Here is a 21,773-nt window from a genome sequence, read left to right as displayed (position 1 = left end):
GCCAAGCTGTTCCAGTATAGCTACAACACTGGCATCTACCCGACAATGTGGAAAACTGCCCAGGTATGTCCTGTCCATAAAAACCAAGCCAAATCCAATCCAGCCAATTACCGCCCCTTCAGTCTTTCAGCAAAGTGATGGAAGGTGTCGTCGACAGTGCTATCAAGTGTTGCCACTAACCTGCTCACCAATGCTCAGTTTGGGTCCTGCCAAGACTATTCAGCTCCAGACCTCATTGCAGTCTAGATCCAAACATGGACAAAAGAGCTGAATTTCAGAGGTGAGGCGAGAGTAACCGACGTTGATATCAAGGCTGCATTTGACCGAGTGTGGCATCAAGGAGCCTGAGTAAAATTGAAGTCATGGGAATCAGGGGGAAAACTTTCCACTGGCTGGAGTCATACCTAGCATAAATGAAGATGGTTGTGGTGGTTGGAAGTCAATCACCCCAGCCCCAGGACATCGCTGCAAGAGTTCCTCAGGACAGTGTCCTAGGCACAACCATCTCCAGCTGCTTGATCAATGACCTTCCCTCCATCATAAGGTCAGAAGTGGGGATGTTTGCTGATGACTGCAGTGTTCAGTTCCATTCGCAACTCCTCAGATAATGAAGCAATCCATGCCCGCATGCAGCAAGACCTGGATAACATCCAGGTTTGGGCTGGTGAGTAGCAAGTAGCATTTCTGCCACACGATTTCCACCTGTTCTTTGTGTCTTCTACTGTGAAGACAGGTACAAAATATTTGTTTAATGTCTCTGCCATTTCCTTATTCCCCATTATAATTTTTCCTGTCTCTGCCTCTAAGGGACCCACATTTACTTTCACTAATCTCTTCCTTTCTGCATACATGTAAAAGCTCTTACAATCTTGCAAATTTGGGTCACAGGCAGGAAGCAACGGATGTTTTTGTGACTGGAAGGCTGTTTCCAGTGGGGTTCCGCAGGGCTCAGTACAGGATCCCTTGCTTTTGTGGTATATATCAATGATTTAGACTTGATGTAGGGGATATGATTAAGAAGTTTGCAGATGATACTAAAATTGCCTGTGTGGTTGATAATGAAAAAGAAAGCTATAAACTGCAGGAAGATATCAATGAACTGGTCAGGCGGGCAGAACATAGAAACATAGAAATCTAAAGTGCAGAAGGAAGCGTACGAAAGCACGGGCCTTATGCTAAACATCCGTAAGACAAAGGTCCTCCACCAGACTGCCTCGCCGCACAGCACTGCCCCCCAGTCATCAAGATCCACAGCTCGGCCCTGGACAATGTGGACCATTTCCCATACCTCGGGAGCCTCTTATCAACATTGACGACGAGATCCAACACCGCCTCCAGTGCGCCAGCGCAGCCTTCGGCCACCTGAGGAAAAGAGTGTTCAAAGACCAGGCCCTCAAATCTACCACCAAGCTCATGGTCTACAGGGCTGCAGTAATACCCGCCCTCCTGTATGGCTCAGAGTCATGGACCATGTACAGTAGACACCTCAAGTCGCTGGAGAAATACCACCAACGATGTCTCCGCAAGATCCTACAAATCCCCTGGGAGGACAGACGCACCAACGTTAGCGTCCTCAACCAGGCCAACATCCCCAGCATTGAAGCACTGACCACACTTGATCAGCTCCGCTGGGCAGGCCACATTGTCCGCATGCCAGACACGAGACTCCCAAAGCAAGCTCTCTACTCGGAAATCCTTCACGGCAAATGAGCTAAAGGTGGGCAGCGGAAACGTTACAAGGACACCCTCAAAGCCTCCCTGATAAAGTGCACCATCCCCACCGACACCTGGGAGTCCTTGGCCAAAGACCGCCCTAAGTAGAGGAAGTGCATCCGGGAGGGCGCTGAGCACCTCGAGTCTCATTGCCGAGTGCATGCAGAAATCAAGCGCAGGCAGCGGAAAGAACGTGCGGCAACCAGTCCCACCCTCCCTTACCCTCAACCACTATCTGCCCCACCTGTGACGGAGACTGTGGCTCTCGTATTGGACTGTTCAGCCACCTAAGGACTCATTCTAAGAGTGGAAGCAAGTCTTCCTCGATTCCGAGGGACTGCCTATGATGATGATGATTCGACATACTGCTCTACAAAACTACCTCAAATGTATTCCATGAACTTGCCTACAAGCTACCTTTGCGAATTTTTGGTTTGCCTAGTTTATCTGAAGATTAAAGAGCCCCAGGATTATTGCATTACCCTTGTTACATGCTCCTCTAATTTCCTGATGTATACTCTGTTCAACACTACGATTACTGTTAGGGCATCTATAAACTACTCCCACCAATGTTTTCAACCCCATCCCATGGTACAGGTAGTACACGATCAACACCCTATAGTACAGAGAACTCCTACCCCATGGTCCAGGGAATATACAGACGCATCCTGTACTCTGCCTCATATATAGGCAATGGATACATCTCGCTGCATAGAGCAGGTGATATGTACAATCCACCCTGAATTGTATTTACATGAGAATAATCCTTCAAGCACATATCCTGTGAATGGACTTTAATAGTTTTATTACAAATACATTTCGGAATCCTAATGTGTCGTTGCTGTTATGCTCTCAGCAACTTGAGGAGCTCTGGGGATTTCCACAGGTCCAGTCTGTAATCTCCCTTGTTTGAAACCGACCTGGATTATAATCAGAAAGATGGGTTATCAATAACCATCCTATTAATAAAATACACTGTAATAATTGCCTGTTTGCCTCAGGTGATGACTTTTGCTGCTGTGGGTTTTAAGCCCTCTCCATGACTCTGAGGCCATCATTTTGGCTCACACTGCAGTGCAGCACTCAGGGAGCTCTGCATTGCTGGCGGAGCTGAGCTTTGGATGAGGCATTAAATGAGGGCTGCTCTGCTCTCTCAGCTGGGTGTATAGATCCCAGGGCACTATTCAAACAGGAGCAGGGAGATCTCCTAGTCTCTTGGGCAACATCCATCATCAATTGTCACTGTCAAAGACTGGTCATTTGTCCCATTTGTTGTTTTGGGGACCATGCTGTGTGCAAATTGACTGCTGCGTTTGTGAAGCAAAAGTGAGTGGTCTTCAAAATAATGAATTGGTTGTAAAGCACTTTGAGGTGTCCTTCTGGCTTGATCAGGCGCTGTGTATAGCAAGAGTTTCTACAGGTATATAAAAAGAACAAGAGTGGCTGAAGTAAATGGTGGTCCCTTAGAGGACAAGACCGGGGAATTAGTAATGGGGAACATGAAGATGGCAGAAACACTGAACAAATATTTTGTATCAGTCCTTACGGTAGAGGACACAAACAATATCCCAACAGTGGACAGTCAAGGGGCTATAGGGGGGGAGGAACTTAACACAATCTCAATCACTACGGAGGTGGTACTCAGTAAGCTAATGGGACTAAAAGCAGATAAATCTCCTGGATTTGATGGCTTGCATCCTCGGGTCTTAAGAGAAGTAGTGGCAGGGATAGTGGATGCATTGGTTGTAATTTACCAAAATTCCCAGGATTCTGGGGAGGTCCCAGCAGATTGGAAAACTGCAAATGTAACGCCCCTATTTAAAAAAGGAGGCAGACAAAAAGCAGGAAACTATAGACCAGTTAGCTTAATATTTGTGGTTGGGAAAATGTTGAAGTCGATTATTAAAGAAGCAGTAGCAGGACATTTGGAAAAGCATAACTCGGTCAGGCATGAATTTATGAAGGGGAAACCATGTTTGACAAATTTGCTGGAATTCTTTGAGGATGTACCGAACAGGATGGATAAAGGGGAACCAGTGGATGTGGTGTATTTGGACTTCCAGAAGGCATTTGACAAGGTGCCACATAAAAGGTTACTGCACAAGATAAAAGTTCACGGGGCTGGGGGTAATATATTAGCATGGATAGAGGATTGGCTAACTAACAGAAAACAGAGAGTCAGGATAAATGGTTCATTCTCGGGTTGGCAATCAGTAACTAGTGGGGTGCCGCAGGGATCAGTGCTGGGACCCCAACTATTTACAATCTATATTAACGACTTGGAAGAAGAGACCGAGTGTAGCGTAGCCAAATTTGCTGATGATACAAAGATGGGAGGAAAAGCAATGTGTGAGGAGGACACACAAAATCTGCAAAAGGACATAGACAGGCTAAGTGAGCTGGCAAAAATTTGGCAGATGGAGTATAATGTTGGAAAGTGTGAGGTCATGCAGAAAAAAAAATCAAAGAGCAAGTTATTATTGCAAAGTGCTGCAGTACAGTGGGACCTAGGCGTCCTTGTGCATGAAACGCAAAATGTTAGTATGCAGGTACAGCAAGTGATCAGGAAGCCAATGGAATCTTGGCCTTTATTGCAAAGGGGACGGGGTATAAAAGCAGGGAAGTCTTGCTATAGTTACACAGGGTATTGGTGAGGCCACATCTGGAATACTGCGTACAGTTTTGGTTTCCATATTTACGAAAGGATATACTTGCTTTGGAGCCATTTCAAAGAAGGTTCACTAGGTTGATTCCGGAGATGAGGGGGTTGACTTATGAGGAAAGGTTGAGTAGGTTGGGCCTCTACTCATTGGAATTCAGAAGAATGAGAGGTGATCTTATCGAAACGTATAAGATTATAAGGGGGCTTGACAAGGTGGATGCAGAGAGGATGTTTCCACTGATAGGGGAGACCAGAACTAGGGGGCATAATCTTAAAATAAGTGGCCGCCCATTAAAAACTGAGATGAGGAGGAATTTCTTCTCTCAGTGGGTTGCAAATCTGTGGAATTCTCTGCCCCAGAGAGCTGTGGAGGCTGGGTCATTGAATATATTTAAGGTGGAGATAGACAGATTTTTGAGCGATAAGGGAATAAAAGGTTATGGGAAGCGGGTGGGGAAGTGGAGCTGAGTCCATGATCGGATCAGCCATGATCGTATTGAATGGCGGAGCAGGCTCGAGAGGCGGTATGGCCCACTCCTGCTCCTATTTCTTATGTTCTTATGTTTCAATGCAAACTCCGGCCTTTGTAGTCCTGTTACATGCATCACACCATCTCTCACACACTTCATCAGGGCCAGTGAACAGGCTCCATCCAAACTGGTAGCCATCATTTCGATTTAAGAGATACTGTTGGGTCCTGCAGTACATTCCCATCTTTTTCATTTCAGATGTGTAGTTTCATCTTTTTTCTTTTTTAATCTAGTTAAACATGAGGAAGTTAGATCAGGTGTTAGAGTGTGGTTAGAGAGTGGTTAGATCAGGTGTTAGTGTGTGGCTAGGTCAGTAGTTAGTGTGCGGTTAGATCGGGTGTTAGTGTGTGGTTAGGTCAGTAGTTAGTGTGTGGTTAGATCGGGTGTTAGAGAGTGATTAGATCAGGTGTTAGTGTGTGGTTAGGTCAGTAGTTAATGTGTGGTTAGATCAGGTGTTAGAGAGTGGTTAGATCAGGTGTTAGTGTGTGGTTAGGTCAGTAGGTAGTGAGTGGTTAGATCCGGTGTTATAGTGTGGTTAGATCAGTAGTTAGTGTGTGGTTAGATCAGTAGGTAGTGTGTGGTTAGATCAGTAATTAGTGTGTGGTTAGATCCGGTGTTATAGTGTGGTTAGATCAGTAGTTAGTGTGTGGTTAGATCAGTAGGTAGTGTGTGGTTAGATCAGTAATTAGTGTGTGGTTAGATCAGTAGTTAGTGTGTGGTTAGATCCGGTGTTAGTGTGGTTAGATCAGTAGTTAGTGTGTGGTTAAATCCGGTGTTATAGTGTGGTTAGATCAGTAGTTAGTGAGTGGTTAGATCCGGTGTTATAGTGTCATTAGATCAGTAGTTAGAGTGTGGTTAGATCAGTAGTTAGTGTGTGGTTAGATCAGGTGTTAGTGTGGTTAAATCAGTAGTCAGTGTGTGCTTAGATCAGTAGTTAGTGTGTGGTTAGATCAGGTATTAGTGTGGTTAGATCAGGTGTTAGTGTGGTTAGATCAGTAGTTAGTGTGTGGTTAGATCCGGTATTATAGTGTGGTTAGATCAGTAGTTAGTGTGTGGCTAGATTTGGTGTTATAGTGTGGTTAGATCAGTAGTTAGTGTGTGGTTAGATCTGGTGTTATAGTTTGCTTAGATCGGGTGTTGGTGTCGTTAGCTAGTGTGGTAATGTATGGTTAGATCAGGTGATATAGGGCGCAATTTTGGCATACTTGCCAGAGCTGTGCTAGTTTTCCACGCTTGGAAGTGCGCCAAAAATCTTCGGGCCGATTTTAGCCGCTGTCCCGGGCTTTCGACCCCCCTGCTGGCGTGGTGTGGCGACTGGGTCTGTGGGCGGAGCCAGCGTCCTGTGCTGGGATGCTGGACATGCGCAGTAGGATCGGGATTGCCGTGATCGCGCATGCGCAGTAGAATCAGCCGCCGCGTTCAGCCTCCCCCCTCCTCCCGAGGCTCTGAAGGCCCGCTGCCGCGTTCATAGCGTGTAAAAGTGTAAAGATAGGATTTTACAATTGCCACTGTGACAGAGCCTGTGTGGTCTCTGTTTTTGTTACTCTATGAAGTGTATTTACTGGCAGCACATTTTAAGGGATTATTTTGTTCTAATGTTTCATAAAGCCTGCAAATAATAAATAGTACAATTGGTAATGCACTGTAAACATAAAACTCTAAAAATATACAAAGTATGGGAGGTGGGGGAGCTGCGGGCCGAATGAGGTTTTAAATGAGCAATCGGGAAGTTTCATTGTTTGAAATGTACTGCTGCATACAGATATCTTGCCAGCAACATATTGAAATGGATGAGTCTGGACTTCAAACATAAATTAATGGGATACAGAGCTGATAAAGAGCACATTCAGGCTGTGTACAGGCTAGGTAAACTGCAGTGAAAATTTACTTCAATTAAGTTACAATGACAGTGACGTTTTTCACATGGACATGGATCTGCATTACGGCTTGTGTTCAAATCGCTCCATGGCCTCATCCCTCCCTATTTCTGTAACCTCCTCCAGCCCTGCAACCCTCCGAGATATCTGCGCTCCTCCAATTCTGGCCTCCTTAACATCTCCAATTTTCATTGCATCCCACTTGACAACCGTGTCTTCAGCTGCCGAGGCCCTAAGCTCTGAAGTTCCCTCTCTAAACCTCTATGCCTCCCCCAGGCGTTCAACCTCCATCCCTCCCTCCTGTTCAACCCCTCCTCCCTCTCCCCCCACCCCTCACTGTCAGAAACACAGAGAGACACTGACAGACAGAGAGAGAGACATGGACAGAAACTCCTTCCCTTCACATAAAGGTAGGACTTCTGTTTTTTATTTGTTATTGATTGGCTGCTTATTACTTTGGTCTTGGTGCTTTAGGTGCAGGGTTCCTTCTATTTTTTATTTGTTAATTAATTGCTTGTTACTTTTTATGCTTTGTTTAGTGCTTAATGCTTTAAATGTACTTATGCTTCTTTAATATTGCTGTGAAGATGTTTAGTGCTTTGGAAAATCCTCTAACTTCCATTCCCCCCCCCCTGTTGATGATGTGTCTGCCTCAGCCGGGAGCCTACACTTGCTTATTTATAAAATGAGAAACAACTGTCCTCACTCAGCAGATATAAGGCAAAATATAATCGCAAGAGGTTTTAGGCCATTTTAAGTGATGTGTTTAATGCTTTAGTCCTTCGTGTTTAATGCTTCCCACCACCCCCGTCTCTAGCTGTGCCTGCACTGAACTTAACTCTAGGTAAGGTTTTTCAGAACTTACAAAAGTGGACACTTACTCCATTCTAAGTTAGTTTGGAGTAAGTTTTCGCTGCCTAAACTTGCAAAACAGGCCTAAGTGGCTGGACACACTCCCTTTTGAAAAAAAACGGAACTAAAACAAAACTAAACTAACTCACTAGAACTGGAGCAAACTAAATGCCGAGAATTGCGATTTCTAAGATACTCCAAACTAAAGTAGTAATTGGAGCAACTCCAGCCGAAACTTGGGCCCTAGTGTGGTTAGATTGGGTGTTAGAGTGGTTAGATCAGGTGTTACAGTGTGGTTAGACCATTGGTTAGTGTGGTTAGCTATTGTGTAGTGTGTGGTTAGATCAGTAGTTAGTGTGTGGTTAGATCAGTAATTAGAGTGTGGTTAGATCAATAGTTAGTCTGTGGTTAGATCAGTAGTTAGTGGTGGTTAGATCAGTAGTTAGTGTGTGGTTAGATCCGGTGTCATAGTGCAGTTAGCTATTGTGGTAGTGTATGTTAGATCCGGTGTTAGAATGGAGCAGGTATTCAGGATGCTGTTTATTCTGCAGATGATGGAGTCACTGATTTTTAGCTCTCCTGTTATTGGCAGCTCTGTAATACTCTCTTGCTGTTATCTGATTTGTTGCCACAGTGTTTGTTGTGGATTTAGGGTTTTAGTGTGAAATTGCAAGTAATGGTACAGTAACGTCGCTTTGTCACTTACCCTGCTGCTCTTCTCGCGGAGGGCTCAAATACCCCCGATGCTGTAGACCGACAGCCCCATTTTCTGAGCGTGCATTGGTGCAGCTGCCACCTTCCTGTGTGTAGTTTTCCAGTCCCACGAGTAGTGTCATCATATCGACCAGGGTATAGCTGTGCCCCCCTGCACCCACATCCTTCACGATGCACAGCACCGCCAGGCGATTAAACGACTGTAGCTGATTAATGTTTGCTCGCAGGAAATGGAGAATGACGTTGAGGTCATTCAGGGCACAGCCCAACATCTTCTGACTGACCAGGTCAAACGCGGGAAGCACCTCATACACAGCCAGGAATTGCTTATCCCAGTAACAGAGCTGCAGTAGAGTGTAGATAATCATGGGCACTAGGAGCATGTACACAGCACCATTAACCACACTGATCATCTTGAATATAATCACAGAGGTCAGCTTGCACTGGATCGCAGCCGGGATGTCTGGGTCATTGGCTAGGAGTCCCGATTTAATGGAGCAATTGAACTGATCCTGGAAAAATGCTGGCAAGTGGCAATAGATGAGGTAGAGGCAGGCGGCAGCAATAAACACCAGCAGCAGGAGCTGCCTCATGTAGTACATGCAGACGAAGTAATGGGAGCGACTCTTGCAGGCCAGGTAACGCCTCAGGAGCGGGAACTCAAATAACTTCTCCCTTCGAACCCTTTCAACACAATAACAAACAGAAAGAAAGTGACTGTGGGAACTAAACAACCAATGCATTTATGAAGCATTTCCTTATACTGTGTCTAACTTTACAATGAATGGAGTCAGAAGCTGCACACCCTCAGAAACCTCATATTCTGCAAGGAATCACATCATTTCCAGATGCACGATGAGTGCTAAACGCCCCAATATTAACAGGGAGCCAGGATCGGAGGGAGGTGGGGGCGATAGCATGTAACAAATGCTCAACAACCTGCTAATGTCCAATTCCAGCAGGGTGGCCTGTTTATCGTTGTACATCTGGGTTTCGCGTCTCCACTGTGCACGTTCGGCAATTTCACCTTGACTATTGAACGGCCCGGATCACGCAGGAGGAGGTTTGGGGATTGCAACAATGCTGATTGAAAGAGAAATGTTGTTATGCCTGGCAATACAGCTTAGGCAACCCGTCCCTGGATGTTCTGCTGGCTGCAGTAAGGGCTAGGAGGGAGGTCCTGTTCCCCATCAATGGGAAAAGGAAACCTGCTGCCCCCACAAAGCCTGCATGGCTGGAGGCGGCTCAGGAGGTGAGTAGCAGGAACGTCGCCATGCAGCCCTGGATCCAGTGCTGGCAACGTTTCAATGACTTGACCGGGTCAGGAAAGGTGAGCAAAGTTGCAGATGCATCCTGCAGTGCAATCCCTTGCACTCTGTCTTGTTAAGCATACTCCATTCACACCACTCCTCACACTCCGGTTTACATGCTTATTCTCTCACACTCACTCCCCTCACACCCTCACCTCCCCTTCCTCCATCCACCGCTGCCAGCCACTCCAATCCTCATGTGATCTGATAGCACCTCATTCAGCTCCATCGATTGTCCTCCAATCGCACTGTCAACACGTTCCTCAAATGCAAGCCGGTACCACTCATGATGCGCCTGCCTGATCGTCCCCCGGATGCACACATGCCTCACAGACACTCATAGGTCTGTAGTATCCCTTGCAGGAGCACAGAACGCAGAATGTAGGGAGACTGAGTGCCAGGACCAGAGGTGGACCTCCACAGATTGTGGAGCTGTACTCTGATTTGGAAATTAGAACCATACTGCGTAGAAGGAGGCCATTTGGCTTGTCATGCCTGTGTCAGCTCTCTGAAATAACTAGCACAGTCTCTCTGATCCTGTGCACCCTTTAACATTGCACCATTTAGTTTGTGTTGCTTCTCATCATTTTTCCTTCCTAACTGCATCACTTCACACTTCTCTGCATTAAATTTCATCTGCCATGTGCCTTCCCATGTCACCAGTCTGTCCATGTCCTCCTGTGGTCTGTTACTATCGTCCTCACTGGTTACTACTTTTCCAAGCATTTTGGCATTGAAGTTATGCCCTGTATAACTAAGTCCAGTTCATTAATCTATATCAAAGAGAACAGTGGTCCCAATACTGATCCCTGGGGGACATCACTGTATACATCCCTTCAGTCTGAAAAACAACCGTTCACCATTACTCTCTGCTTTCTGTCCCTTACCCAAATCATAACCACCCTGCCACTGCCCCTTTAATTACATTGGCTACAATTTTGTTAACAAGTGTATTATGTGGTATTTTATCAAACACCTTTAAAAAAATCCATATAAACAACACCAACCACATTACCCTCAACAACTATCTTTGTTATTTCATCGAATAACTCAACCAAGTTAGTCAAGCATGATTTCCCTTTAACAAATCCGTTCTTGCTGTCATTTATTAACCCATATTCTTCCAAATGACAATTAATTTTGTCCCAGGTTATTGTTTCTAAAAGTTTCCCATCACTGTTAGACTGACTGGCCTGTAGTTCCCACGTTTATCACTCTCCAGGTGTGTAACATTTGTAACCCTCCAGTTCTCTGGCACCGCTCCCATATCTAAGGAGGATTGATAGATGGTGACCAGAGCCTGCACTATTTCCACCCTGACTTCCCTCAGTAACCCAGGATGCATCCCATCCAGACCGGGTGACTTTTCTACTTTGAGCACTGCCACTTTTCAGTACCTCTTTATCAATTTTTATCCTATTTAATTTCTCTTCCCCCTTCTCATTTACTGGCAGCATTCTCTTCTTTTGTGAAGTCAGATTCAAAGTTCTTATTTAGTACCTCAGCCGTGCCCTCTGTCTCCACAAGAGGGTCTCCTCTTTGCTCCTTTCCTTTGACTATATTTTGATTATTTATATGTTTATAAAAGACTTTAGTTTTCCTTTTTATGTTACCCGCTAAAATTTTCTCATGCATTCTCTTTGCCCCTCTTATTTCCTTTTTCGGTTCTCCTCTGTACCTTTAGCTTGATTCTCTACCATATTATTAACCTGACATTTATCATAAGCCTCCTTTTTCTGTGTCATTTTAATCTTAATTATTTTAGTCATCCAGGGAACTCTAGCTTTGGATAGCATTCTTTTTCCCCCTCGTTAGCGGCATCTCTGCCTACCTACGCACCGGAGTTGGTGAGATTGGTCGTGCGTTGGTGCAGGGTGACAGAATTAATCTCTCAGACCCACATCTCTTACAAGACAAAGTCAGCTCGAGGTGACTTCAGCACAGAATGAAGTATGATCACTTTAATCATGTGCATTCAATATTTGTGAAGTTCCATCACTAAATCTTAGCCGTCTCTTCTCTCCTCTAGGGCCATCACTCGATGATCAGCAGCCCCTGCCCTTCACTGATGCTGATTCCTGCGGAGGTTGTATCGTCACAGGACACACGTGAGCCGGGTACCAGCGCAGATACCAGCACTTCGGTGGGTCCTGCTGGACAGTCAGGTGGGATGTCACCTAGTGAATCACACGGCACAAGTGAGCACGAGCAGATAATGGTGACAGGGACAGCTGCCATTGCGAGGATGCCTTCAATGATTAGAGTGTCGTCTTCTTTGGAACTTGAATTGCGGCAATCTAATCAGTCCCTGCAGTCCCACGCAGTGACCATGCAAACTTTCAACGGCAACATGTCTACCGGCTTCCACATGCTGGCACTCAGATTAAATGTGGGTTAACAAGGCGTCACTGATGATCTCCAAGCTGCTCTCCCACAGAGAGGCAGGAGTGATGGGCCGCTGGCCTTGGGGGTAGGGGGGTGCTCAAAGCGTTTGCACATGTTATCCCATCCCTCATCCAGCACCCAACATGCTGCCTTCTCGCCCCCCCGCCCAGTCTGCCCCTTCACAGGTGCAGGTGGAGCAGTCCTTAGCTGGGCTCTCAGAGGTCAGAGGAAGAAACAGAGCAGCTTGCCTCTACCTCTGCTGAAGCCACAGGAGTTGCACCACCTAGGAGTAGTTGGGATAGGGAGAGAAAGGCTGTATCATTCACTGGGGGTAAGCACATGAGCACCTTTGAACCTCTGTTAGCATAAGTATTTTTGGAGCAATTATATATTTAACTTCTGACAACATTCCCCTGCATCCATTGATTGCATGGTGAGTGCTCATTCTACCTTTCAGTTGTTTGGTGCTGAAAGGGGAAATAGGAATTGACTGACACCAATTGGTGGATAAGGAACCAGTGGATGTTTGGTTACAGAACTTCGTGTATGATTTTGCTCCAGTGTGAGTGACTATCCCGAGCAGTACTGTGATTGGCTGGTCTGTCATCGTCAGCAAAAGGCTCCTCGCCATTGTAATCCTCATCAGATGAAGAGTGCTGAACGGCTTGTTCCTCCAGCACCTCTAGTCTTCGCTGCTGTGCTATGTCGTGTAGACCACGATGATTGGTAGCGTGGTCACGCTCAAGTTTTGTTTATAAGTTTGTGGCAGACCCTGGCTGTTGAGTACTGAAAGGCATCTCCAGACCTGTCCAGGCTCCTGAAGCACAACTTGAGCATGCTGATGGCTTCTCGATGATGCATCTGGCTGGAGTTGTAGCTTCTGGTTCTCATTGGTGGGTTCCTCAGAGGTGTCATCAACCAGCTTTAAAGGGGGTGTCCTTTGTCACCTCGCACCCCCCCTGTAAGGGAGGTTCCAGGTCGTAACATGTTGGACTGCACCATGGCAGTGCCCAGGGAATCTGGCTCGGTCCTGCATGAACCTTTTCTTGTGGTTGCACACCAGTGATGGAATGAAATTCCTTACGGTTGAGGAATGCCCCTGGTTGATCAGGGCGTGTTCGGATTATCATGTGTGTGCAATCGATGGCAACCTGCACATTGGGGAAGCCAGCCAGAGATGGCAAGCTGGGTGATCGCTCATTCTAACATTGTCATCATAAGTTTATATACCTCCCAGCCCCGGCAAACAATCCTTCCGTCACCTGTCTTACGTATTTACATGCAGCCGATTGCAAGAGCCTCACTATGTCTCCAGCAGCATCTTGGAAGGAACCAGAGGCAAAGAAATTGAGGACTTTCACAGCCAGTGGCCACCAGGTCCAACAGGGAGCAGGTCTTCATCGAGGAGGCTGCAGATCTGATGCCACAATCTCAGCCTCCGGATGCACTGCTTCTCTGACAGCTCAGGGAAGCTGAACCTCTATAGACCCTGTGAGGTGGGTAGTGCCTCCTGCGACCTGCGACCTCTGCTGCTCCCACCTCTGCTCACCCCTGGCAGCTCCATCCACAGCTGCCCTTGCTGCTGCTGATGCTCATTCTCCACCACTTCCTTTCAGATGAGACGTTAAACCGAGGCCCATTCTGCTCTCTCAGATGGATGTAAAAGATCCCTTGGCACTATTTTGAAGAAAAGCAGGGGAGTTTCCCCCGGTGTCCAGGGCCAATATTTATCCCTAAGCCAACAACATTAAAACAAATTATCTGGTCATTATCACATTGCTGTTTGTGGGAGCTTGCTGTGCGCAAAATGGCTGTGGATTTCCGACATTACAACAATGACTACACTCCAAGAGTACTTCATTGCCTGTAAAGAGCTTTAGGACATCCAGAGGTCATGAAAGGCGCTATAGAAATGCAAATCTTTCTTATCCTACTTCTGAAGTTCAATCTCACATTCCTCCAATATGGAGAATCTCACCGACACTCTCTGTGGACCAAAGGGTCAGAACACCCAAAGGAGACGGGGCCCGCCTGGGAGCACCCAAAGGAGATGGGGCCCGGCCTGGGAGCACCCGGCGGAGATTATTATTTGCCTGTTCTTTTGTTTACAGCAGAGCTTTGGAGGCTTGGGCCTTTGGGCTGCTGCTGCCCCCAATCGCGATGCTGAACCTGTCAGCAGCCACACTAATGCCCAGACCCAGGCATTGGTCACTTTGCTCTCTCCACAGATGCAGCCCTACTTAACAACATAAGAACATAAGAAATAGGAGCAGGAGTAGGCCATTTGGCCCCTCGAGCCTTCTCCGCCATTCAATAAGATCATGGCTGATCTGATCATGGACTCAGCTCCACTTCCCTGCCCGCTCCCCGTACCCCTTTACTCCCTTATCGCTCAAAAATCTGTCTATATCTCTGCCTTAAATATAATCAATGACCCAGCCTCCACAGCTCTCTGGGGCAGAGAATTCCACAGATTTACAACCCTCTGAGAGAAGAAATTCCTCCTCATCTCAGTTTTAAATGGGCAGCCCCATATTCTAAGACTATGTCCCCTACTTTTAGTTTCCCCCATGAGTGTAAATATCCTCTCTGCATCTACCTTGTCGAGCCCCCTCATTATCTTATAGGTTTCGATAAGATCACTTCTCATTCTTCTGAACTCCAATGTGTATAGACTCAACCTACTCAACCTATCTTCATAAGTCAACCCCTCATCTCCGGAATCGACCCAGTGAACCTTCTCTGAACAGCCTCCAATACAAGTATATGCTTTCTTAAATACGGAGACCAAAACTGTATGCAGTACTCCAGGTGTGGCCTCACCAATACCCTGTACAGTTGTAGCAGGACTTCTCTGCTTTTATATTTATCCCCCTTGCAATAAAGGCCAACATTCCATTTGTGTCGTAGCAAAAAACCTAATCGGGAAAAGTAATTTGGTAAAGTTAAAACCTAAAGCAGGAAAGGCTGAGAGAAAGGCTGAATGTATTCATGGAAGAATAGCTGAGTCCCATATTCTAGCAATTAGGCTGAAACAAAGAACAACGAGTCTCACAAGGGGCTAGGACTAAGGTCAGAGAAATTCTCTGGAGAGATAACAGTCCTGAGAGTGTTAGACAAATGTAGACAGCTCACAGAGATAATAAGCTGAGGCAGCCATTATTGAGTCACACAAGATAGCAGAAAACAGAGCCTCTTTGAAATGATGATAGCCAGATGTACGTGTCAAGGACACAGTCTAAGAATTAGAGCCTGGGAACAAGTTCACAGAGATGTAACACATAACCCATAGGGGGCCTCCCCAGCCACAGTGGCCATAACTGTAGTAACCAATGAAATTATTGTAACTGTAGTAACCAATGAAATCACTAACTGTATGTATTAGTAGCAGGTGGGCAGGGACTGGTGGCAAATAACCAATGACACACTGCCCTATGTAGTTTCATTATCTTGATGTATTTTGAATGTATAAAATGTGACAGCACAGGCTGCTCCATGAGACCGGTGATTATAGCATCCAGTATTGGTACTGATGCAACCGGTTCTCCCTTGATATATCAAGTTTTAATAAACAATTCTTTTCTCTATATACGGACCTTGTGTCGAGTGTTATATTTTAAATAATGCACAACATTTTGGCGCAGTCGGCAGGATACATGGGGCAGCCTACAGACGGGCGTATACAGATCCATCATGAGTGAGTATATTTGAACTTCCACTCATAATCCGATGTGAGCTGTTACGTGACGTGTCTGTTGCCCGGGGGAACTGAATCTGTGAAAGGCCTGTAAAAGACTTGGGGAATTAGGAAGTCACGATCGACACTATCATAAGATATCGATGTGAGAGTTGCCTCTAAGTTCAAGGGGAACCAGTTAGAGGGACCATCAGTATCTTACAATACAGATAAATCGATAATTGAGTCAATGGGATTGCAGGCTCTAGAGGTAGGGGAAACTGATTAGGGTGACAATCAGTATCCAAGAATACAGTTTAAATCGATAAAAAGTTGGTGAGACCATAGACGCCGAGTTTAGGTGAAACCAAGTAGGGAGACGGTCAGTATCTGAGAATACAGTAAAACCAATATAAGGGTAGGCGTACCAAAACTGAATATGGCATGTAAAGATATGCTGGACTTGGGGGGGTGGTGGGTGGCAGACTGCTCCCTTAGTAGATATTTTTCAGACGACCATAAAAAAAACTGATAGTGACTATGTTAAATGATGGATGAGATCCAAAAATAGAGCCGGCCAAACAATAGAATGAATAAGCTTTGTTGAATGAAAAACTGGTGTGAATGTCTGATTTTAAATGAAAAGTGCTTGTGGGTTCTTGACTGCGGAATGTTTGAGGTGGGAATTAATGAATTTTTCATTTGTCTGAATTGCACAGCCACCACCGCAGCACGGATCCTAGCAGAGGAGGGAATTCCCCGCTGGGGGATACCCACCCAAATTGACTCGGATCAAGGAACTCATTTCATGGGTCAAGTAATGAAAGAAACTTGTAGAATATTTGGTATTAAGCAGAAGTTTCACATCACATATCAACCCCAGAGTTCAGGGATGGTAGAAAGAATGAATCGGACCCTTAAAACCGCCTTGAGCAAGGCAATACAGGAAACAGGGCAGGCATGGACTGAACTCCTACCGACAATATTAATGAGGCTGCGTGCCACACCAAACCGAACCATGGGATTAACCCTGTATGAATTAATGACCGGACGCGCAATGAGGGTACCAGAAGGAATAGTGACAGGAAGAGCTGACTTTGACCCCCTATGAGACAGAATCAGGAAGTATGTGAGGGAATTGAGTGAGAAAGGTATGTGACAGGAGGTCTGGGAAAGGCAGAAGGAGGAAGAAGGCGGTGAGATAACCGCCTCGGCTATAATCCCCGAGGTGAGGCGAAGGTAATGGTTAAGGAGGTGGCAGAGAAACCAGGGTTCGCACCTAGGTGGCACGGACCATACAAGGTATTAATTAGTGGAGATAGGTGCGCTTGCGTGAATATGAAAGGTAGGGGTCGACGGAAGCACTGGTCCCAGCTGAAAGAATATAAAGGTACGACAGATGGCGGAACCCAGTAAAACACTCCTTAAGATACGCTTTCGAGTATAAGAAGCGGAAGGACGAACTGACAGATGGACTTTTTAGAGGATTAGGATGTATATTTGTAATATTAGTACTGGCCATAATAAAATGGAGCTGGAAATGGGCACATGCCCGGAGAAACGGTGTGCCATCAATCCGGTTGAAATAGAAATTATAAGAATTTAACCCTTGGGACACCAGGCTGTAATCTCTCAACAGAAAAGAATGTGGCTCGTTGTAAGGATTCTGACAGGCGCCTTAATCCTCACTAGCCTGGGAGAAGCTACCAGGACACAAACACGGGGACCACCGACTGAGGGACAGCAAGGCATGTATTACATGGATTCGGGTGACGTTGGGTGTGAGACCGGAAAGCTAAAGGTGGCGGTTGAAACAGAAATAGACTTAAAGTGCAGCATCGGAATGCTGTACCTAAAACAGTGGACAAAGGGCTTGAAAAACCCATGGACATGGACCCATACAAAGTTGACAATTTGGGTAAACAAGACCTCGGTATGTCAGATAGACTGGGGGTGGGAGAGGGAAAAATGCACTCAGAAGGAAGGGGTGCAGATAAGGTGCACGCCACGGGACACTGAATTCTCAGGAGTACCTCAGCCAGGAGAGGACAAGCAAAAGTTGTGCCCGCCCTCTAAATGCACACATGGAACCTGTGGTGAGTGGTGTTGAGAGGTTGTTCCCCGAGGTGCACCCACCACCACTGCCCCATTCAATGTCCCGTGGCGTGCACCTTATCTGCACCCCTTCCTTCTGAGTGCATTTTTCCCTCTCCCAGTCCTTGTTACTACTGCCCCCCCATCGGAACCCCTGGAGTACCCCAATATGACCAGGGGTGTTCCAGGAGAGCTAGTAATAAAATGAACAAAAGACAGAATCCACTTCGGGGTGTGACAGCAGGTGAGTACAATATTTTTAAACCAGACGGATCGAACTATCCCCAGTTTCTGCGGGCCCAGAACAGTTGCACTATATAAGAATCTGACATTACGAGCCTTAGAGAGGCCAGAGCCGAACACCATGAAACTTGTGGTGACCCGAAAGACGAGGAGGAAAAGGGGTGTATTAGAAATGGTAGACGTGAGCTAGCGACCAGGGTCGCAACAGTTAACAAGATAGATCTTTAGGCCATAGATGAGCAAGTCAGTACATTAACCCGTATCTTAAAGGGGCTGTCAGAAAGAGGGGATGCTAACAACCAGCTACAGGCCCAATTAGGGGATGGGACGAGAGGGAAATACTGCAAGTAGCCCACACTTGAAAAGACCATGCAAGGACCATTAACCTGCTGAACGACCGAACCGCTAAGGCAAGTGCGGCCGGTGTGTGTGCGGGGTATGGAGCATGGATGCTGGCCTCAGTGGAACATAATTTGGAACAGTTACAGAACGGGAAGGTCCCGGACTGGATAACTAACAATGTTTTTAAAACTTGGACGCTGGATAAAAATCCTATTCAAGCTTGTCAGATTCGGAGGAATAGCCCCGCATGGGTACCCCGAGAATAGATGTGCCACTGGCCACCAGAATATAATAGGGTTCATAGTAAACATTCCCCAGTATAGACTTACTGAAGGACAAAGTCTATACAAAGTTACCAACATAGGGGAAGTAAGAAACCAAACACGAGTGAGGTATCACAAGCTGCATCAGTAATATATTAAAAATGGGAATAAGACCAAGGGTATATCTATAACACATTATTATAAGAATAACCAAGTTGTGTTATGTCGAGAGTCGTTTCAGGAGGGAAAAGATGACTGTGGATACGGCCAAAAAGAGGGATGCGTCCTAAGCATCACACCATGGGCGTTGGACTATGCGACTATAGCGGCATCACAAGGAGACAATGGTGGTGCGTCAGCACAACAGTCGCTAACCTGACTGTGGGAGGGGTGATAATGTGTCCCATCGAATGCCCTGACTTCTGTATGAAGCCTAAACACAAGATCAACATAGAAGGATATACAATATACCCGGAGCTGAAGGAAGAGACCATCGACGGAACAATGGGAGATACGATAAAAGCGGGGTATAAAGATTTTGGAGAACCACAAGGACAATCGATCCCTAAACCGAGGGAAGAGCAGACGACACTGGAAAGGAGTATGTTTGACCAATGAAGGACGTATGTTGTCTTGAAGGAACAAATTGACAAACCAGAAAAGGACACTGATAAAGAACTGACTGACCCGCCGTGGTATTCTCGACTCTACCATTTCGGACTGAATCTAAATATACACCCTTGGATCAGAATTATATCCCATGTGTTAGTCCTAGTGCAGCTGATAGTGGTGCTTGAACTCCTGGGAGAATGTACAGGCAAATACAAGAGACGCAGAGTGAAAACATTGGCCAAGGCCCTTTAGAAAGAACACAGAAAGCCTTTGCTAGATTCAAAAAGGGGTAATCAAACACAAAGACGGCACGATATGATATGAGTCGTGAATGTCCTAATCCTATCACCTGATCAGCGAAACCGGGGCGGGAGACACACAAATCAAAACAGGGAAAGGAAAATTATTGTTCATGGTGAGTATTTGGGGTTACCACCTGATCAAATGGGGGATTGTAGTAGCGAAAAACCTATTCAGGGGAAAAGTAATTTGGTAAAGTTAAAACCTAAAGCAAGAAAGGCTGAGAGAAAGGCTGAATGGGGGAATAGCTGAGTCCCACATTCTAGCAATTAGGCTGAAACAAAGAACGAGTCTCACAAGAGGCTAGGACTAAGGTCTGAGGAGATAACACTCGCGAGAGCACACACAAGACAAATGTAGACAGCTCACAGAGATAATAAGCTGAGGCAGCCATTTTCGAGTCACACAAGATAGCAGAAAACAGAGTCCCTTTGAAATGAGGATAGCCAGATGTACGTGTCAAGGACACAGTCTAGGAGTTAGAGCCTGGGAACAAGTTCACAGAGATGTAACACATAATGCATAGGGGGCCTCCCCAGCTACAGTGGCCATAACTGTAGTAACCAATAAAATTACTGTAACTGTATGTATTAATAGCAGGTGGGCGGGGGCTGGTGGCAAATAACCAATGAAACACTTCCCCGCATAGTTTCATTATTTTGACTGTATTTTGAATGTATAAAATGTGACAGCACAGGTTGCTCCATGAGACCGGTGATTAGAGCATCCAGTACTGATGCAACTGGTTCTCCCTTGATATACCAGGTTTTAATAAATAATTATTTTCTCTATATACGGACCTTGTGTTGAGTGTTATATTTTTAATACTCCACAACAATTTGCCTTCCTGATTACTTGCTGTACCTGTATACTAACTTTTTGTGTTTCATGCACAAGGACCCCCAGGTCCCTCTGTACTGCAGCACTTTGCAATTTTTCTCCATTTAAATTATAATTTGCTTTTCTATTTTTTCTGCCAAAGTGGATAACCTCACATTTTCCCACATTATACTCCATCTGCCAAATGTTTTCCCACTCACTTAGCCTGTCTACATCCCTTTACTTACTGCATCATCAGCATTTCCCAGCACAAGACTCACTCAGCCGCTCAGTTCATTCACTCGATCAATGATCAGCTCTTTCCTCATTCACTCGATCAGTGATCAGCTCTGTCCCCATTCACCGTATCAATGATCAGCTCTGTCCCCATTCACTCGATCAATGGTCAGCTCTGTCCCCATTCACTCGATCAATGACCAGCTCTGTCCCCATTCACACGATCAATGATCAGCTCTGTCCCCATTCACTCGATCAATGATCAGCTCTGTCCCCATTCACTCTCTGTATCAACGATCAGTTCCACTCATCCTGTCAGTTTTCCATTGGTGAGACCAACAGGTTGTAGCCAGTGCATGTTTTTGGCCATTTTGTTGCCAGTGAGAGGAATAGTTTTCTACCTGTCCAACTCCTCCTGGATCAGACTCTTGGCGTTGGGGCTGTTCTCGTGTTTCTTCACAATCAGTTGAGCCACTTTAATCGAGCGATTGTAGGCTTTGTCCAACTCATCAATAATGAAAAGTAGATCAGCGATGAGGGACGGAGTAACAAATACTTTCCAGATCAAAGCAGGAAGGTACATCGTCATACCGATCACCAGTAGAGAGTACGGGAATACCTGTAACAGTAAGGGAACCCCAGTCATTCCGATCACCAGCAGGGAGTACGGGAACACCTGTAACAGTAAGGGAATCCCAGTCATTCCGATCACCAGTACGGGAGTTCTGTGAGGAAAATTCCAAGCATGTGATTGCGTTTGAGATTGGCAGAGCTGACCTCTAAAGTTTAACCCTGTCAATGCGATATTCCTTACTTCAGACTGTAAGATGGTCTGTAAATTACAATAACAATAACTTTTATTTATATAGCATCTTTAATGTAGTGAAAAGGTCCAAGATGCTTCACAGCAGTGTTACAAGACAAATCAGATAAATTTGACACCGAGTCACATAAGAAGAAATTACGGCAAGTGACCAAAAGCTTGGTCGAAGAGATAGGTTTTGAGGAGCGCCTTAAAGGAGGCAAGAGAGGTAGGGAGACGGACAGGTTTCAGGAGGGAGTTCCAGAATTCAGGGCTCAGGCAGCTGAAGGTGCGACCACTAACGATTGAGTGATTATAATCAGGGATGCTCAGGAGGGCAGA

The 21,773-nt window shown here is 45.9% G+C and overlaps 1 protein-coding gene and 1 long non-coding RNA gene across 4 annotated transcripts in view; one reads left to right on the top strand and one right to left on the bottom strand.

The window, feature by feature from the left end:
• Positions 1-2,492: 2,492 nt before the first annotated feature.
• LOC139276360 (pannexin-3-like) overlaps positions 2,493-21,773 on the bottom strand; it is a 79,322-nt gene continuing 60,041 nt past the window's right edge. Inside the window, exons 3-5 of one of the 3 annotated variants that reach the window (XM_070894217.1) lie at positions 21,031-21,248; positions 8,341-9,032; positions 2,493-2,633 (exon numbers count right to left, since the gene is read on the bottom strand). In XM_070894217.1, coding sequence (XP_070750318.1) covers positions 2,566-2,633; positions 8,341-9,032; positions 21,031-21,248 — 978 coding nt within the window. In that variant the 3' untranslated portion in view covers positions 2,493-2,565. Of the gene's footprint in view, positions 2,634-6,110; positions 6,243-8,340; positions 9,033-21,030; positions 21,249-21,773 lie in introns of those variants that run through there. The other 2 variants (XR_011595916.1, XR_011595915.1) reach the window with 2 other exon arrangements.
• LOC139276361 (uncharacterized) lies at positions 6,354-15,638 on the top strand. Its single transcript, XR_011595917.1, has 2 exons — positions 6,354-7,192; positions 11,688-15,638. It is a non-coding gene; the product is annotated as an uncharacterized lncRNA (long non-coding RNA).

Source organism: Pristiophorus japonicus, chromosome 11, assembly GCF_044704955.1.
Source record: "Pristiophorus japonicus isolate sPriJap1 chromosome 11, sPriJap1.hap1, whole genome shotgun sequence".
Taxonomy (NCBI): domain Eukaryota; kingdom Metazoa; phylum Chordata; class Chondrichthyes; family Pristiophoridae; genus Pristiophorus; species Pristiophorus japonicus.
This window is presented reverse-complemented; position numbering and strand designations above follow the sequence as displayed.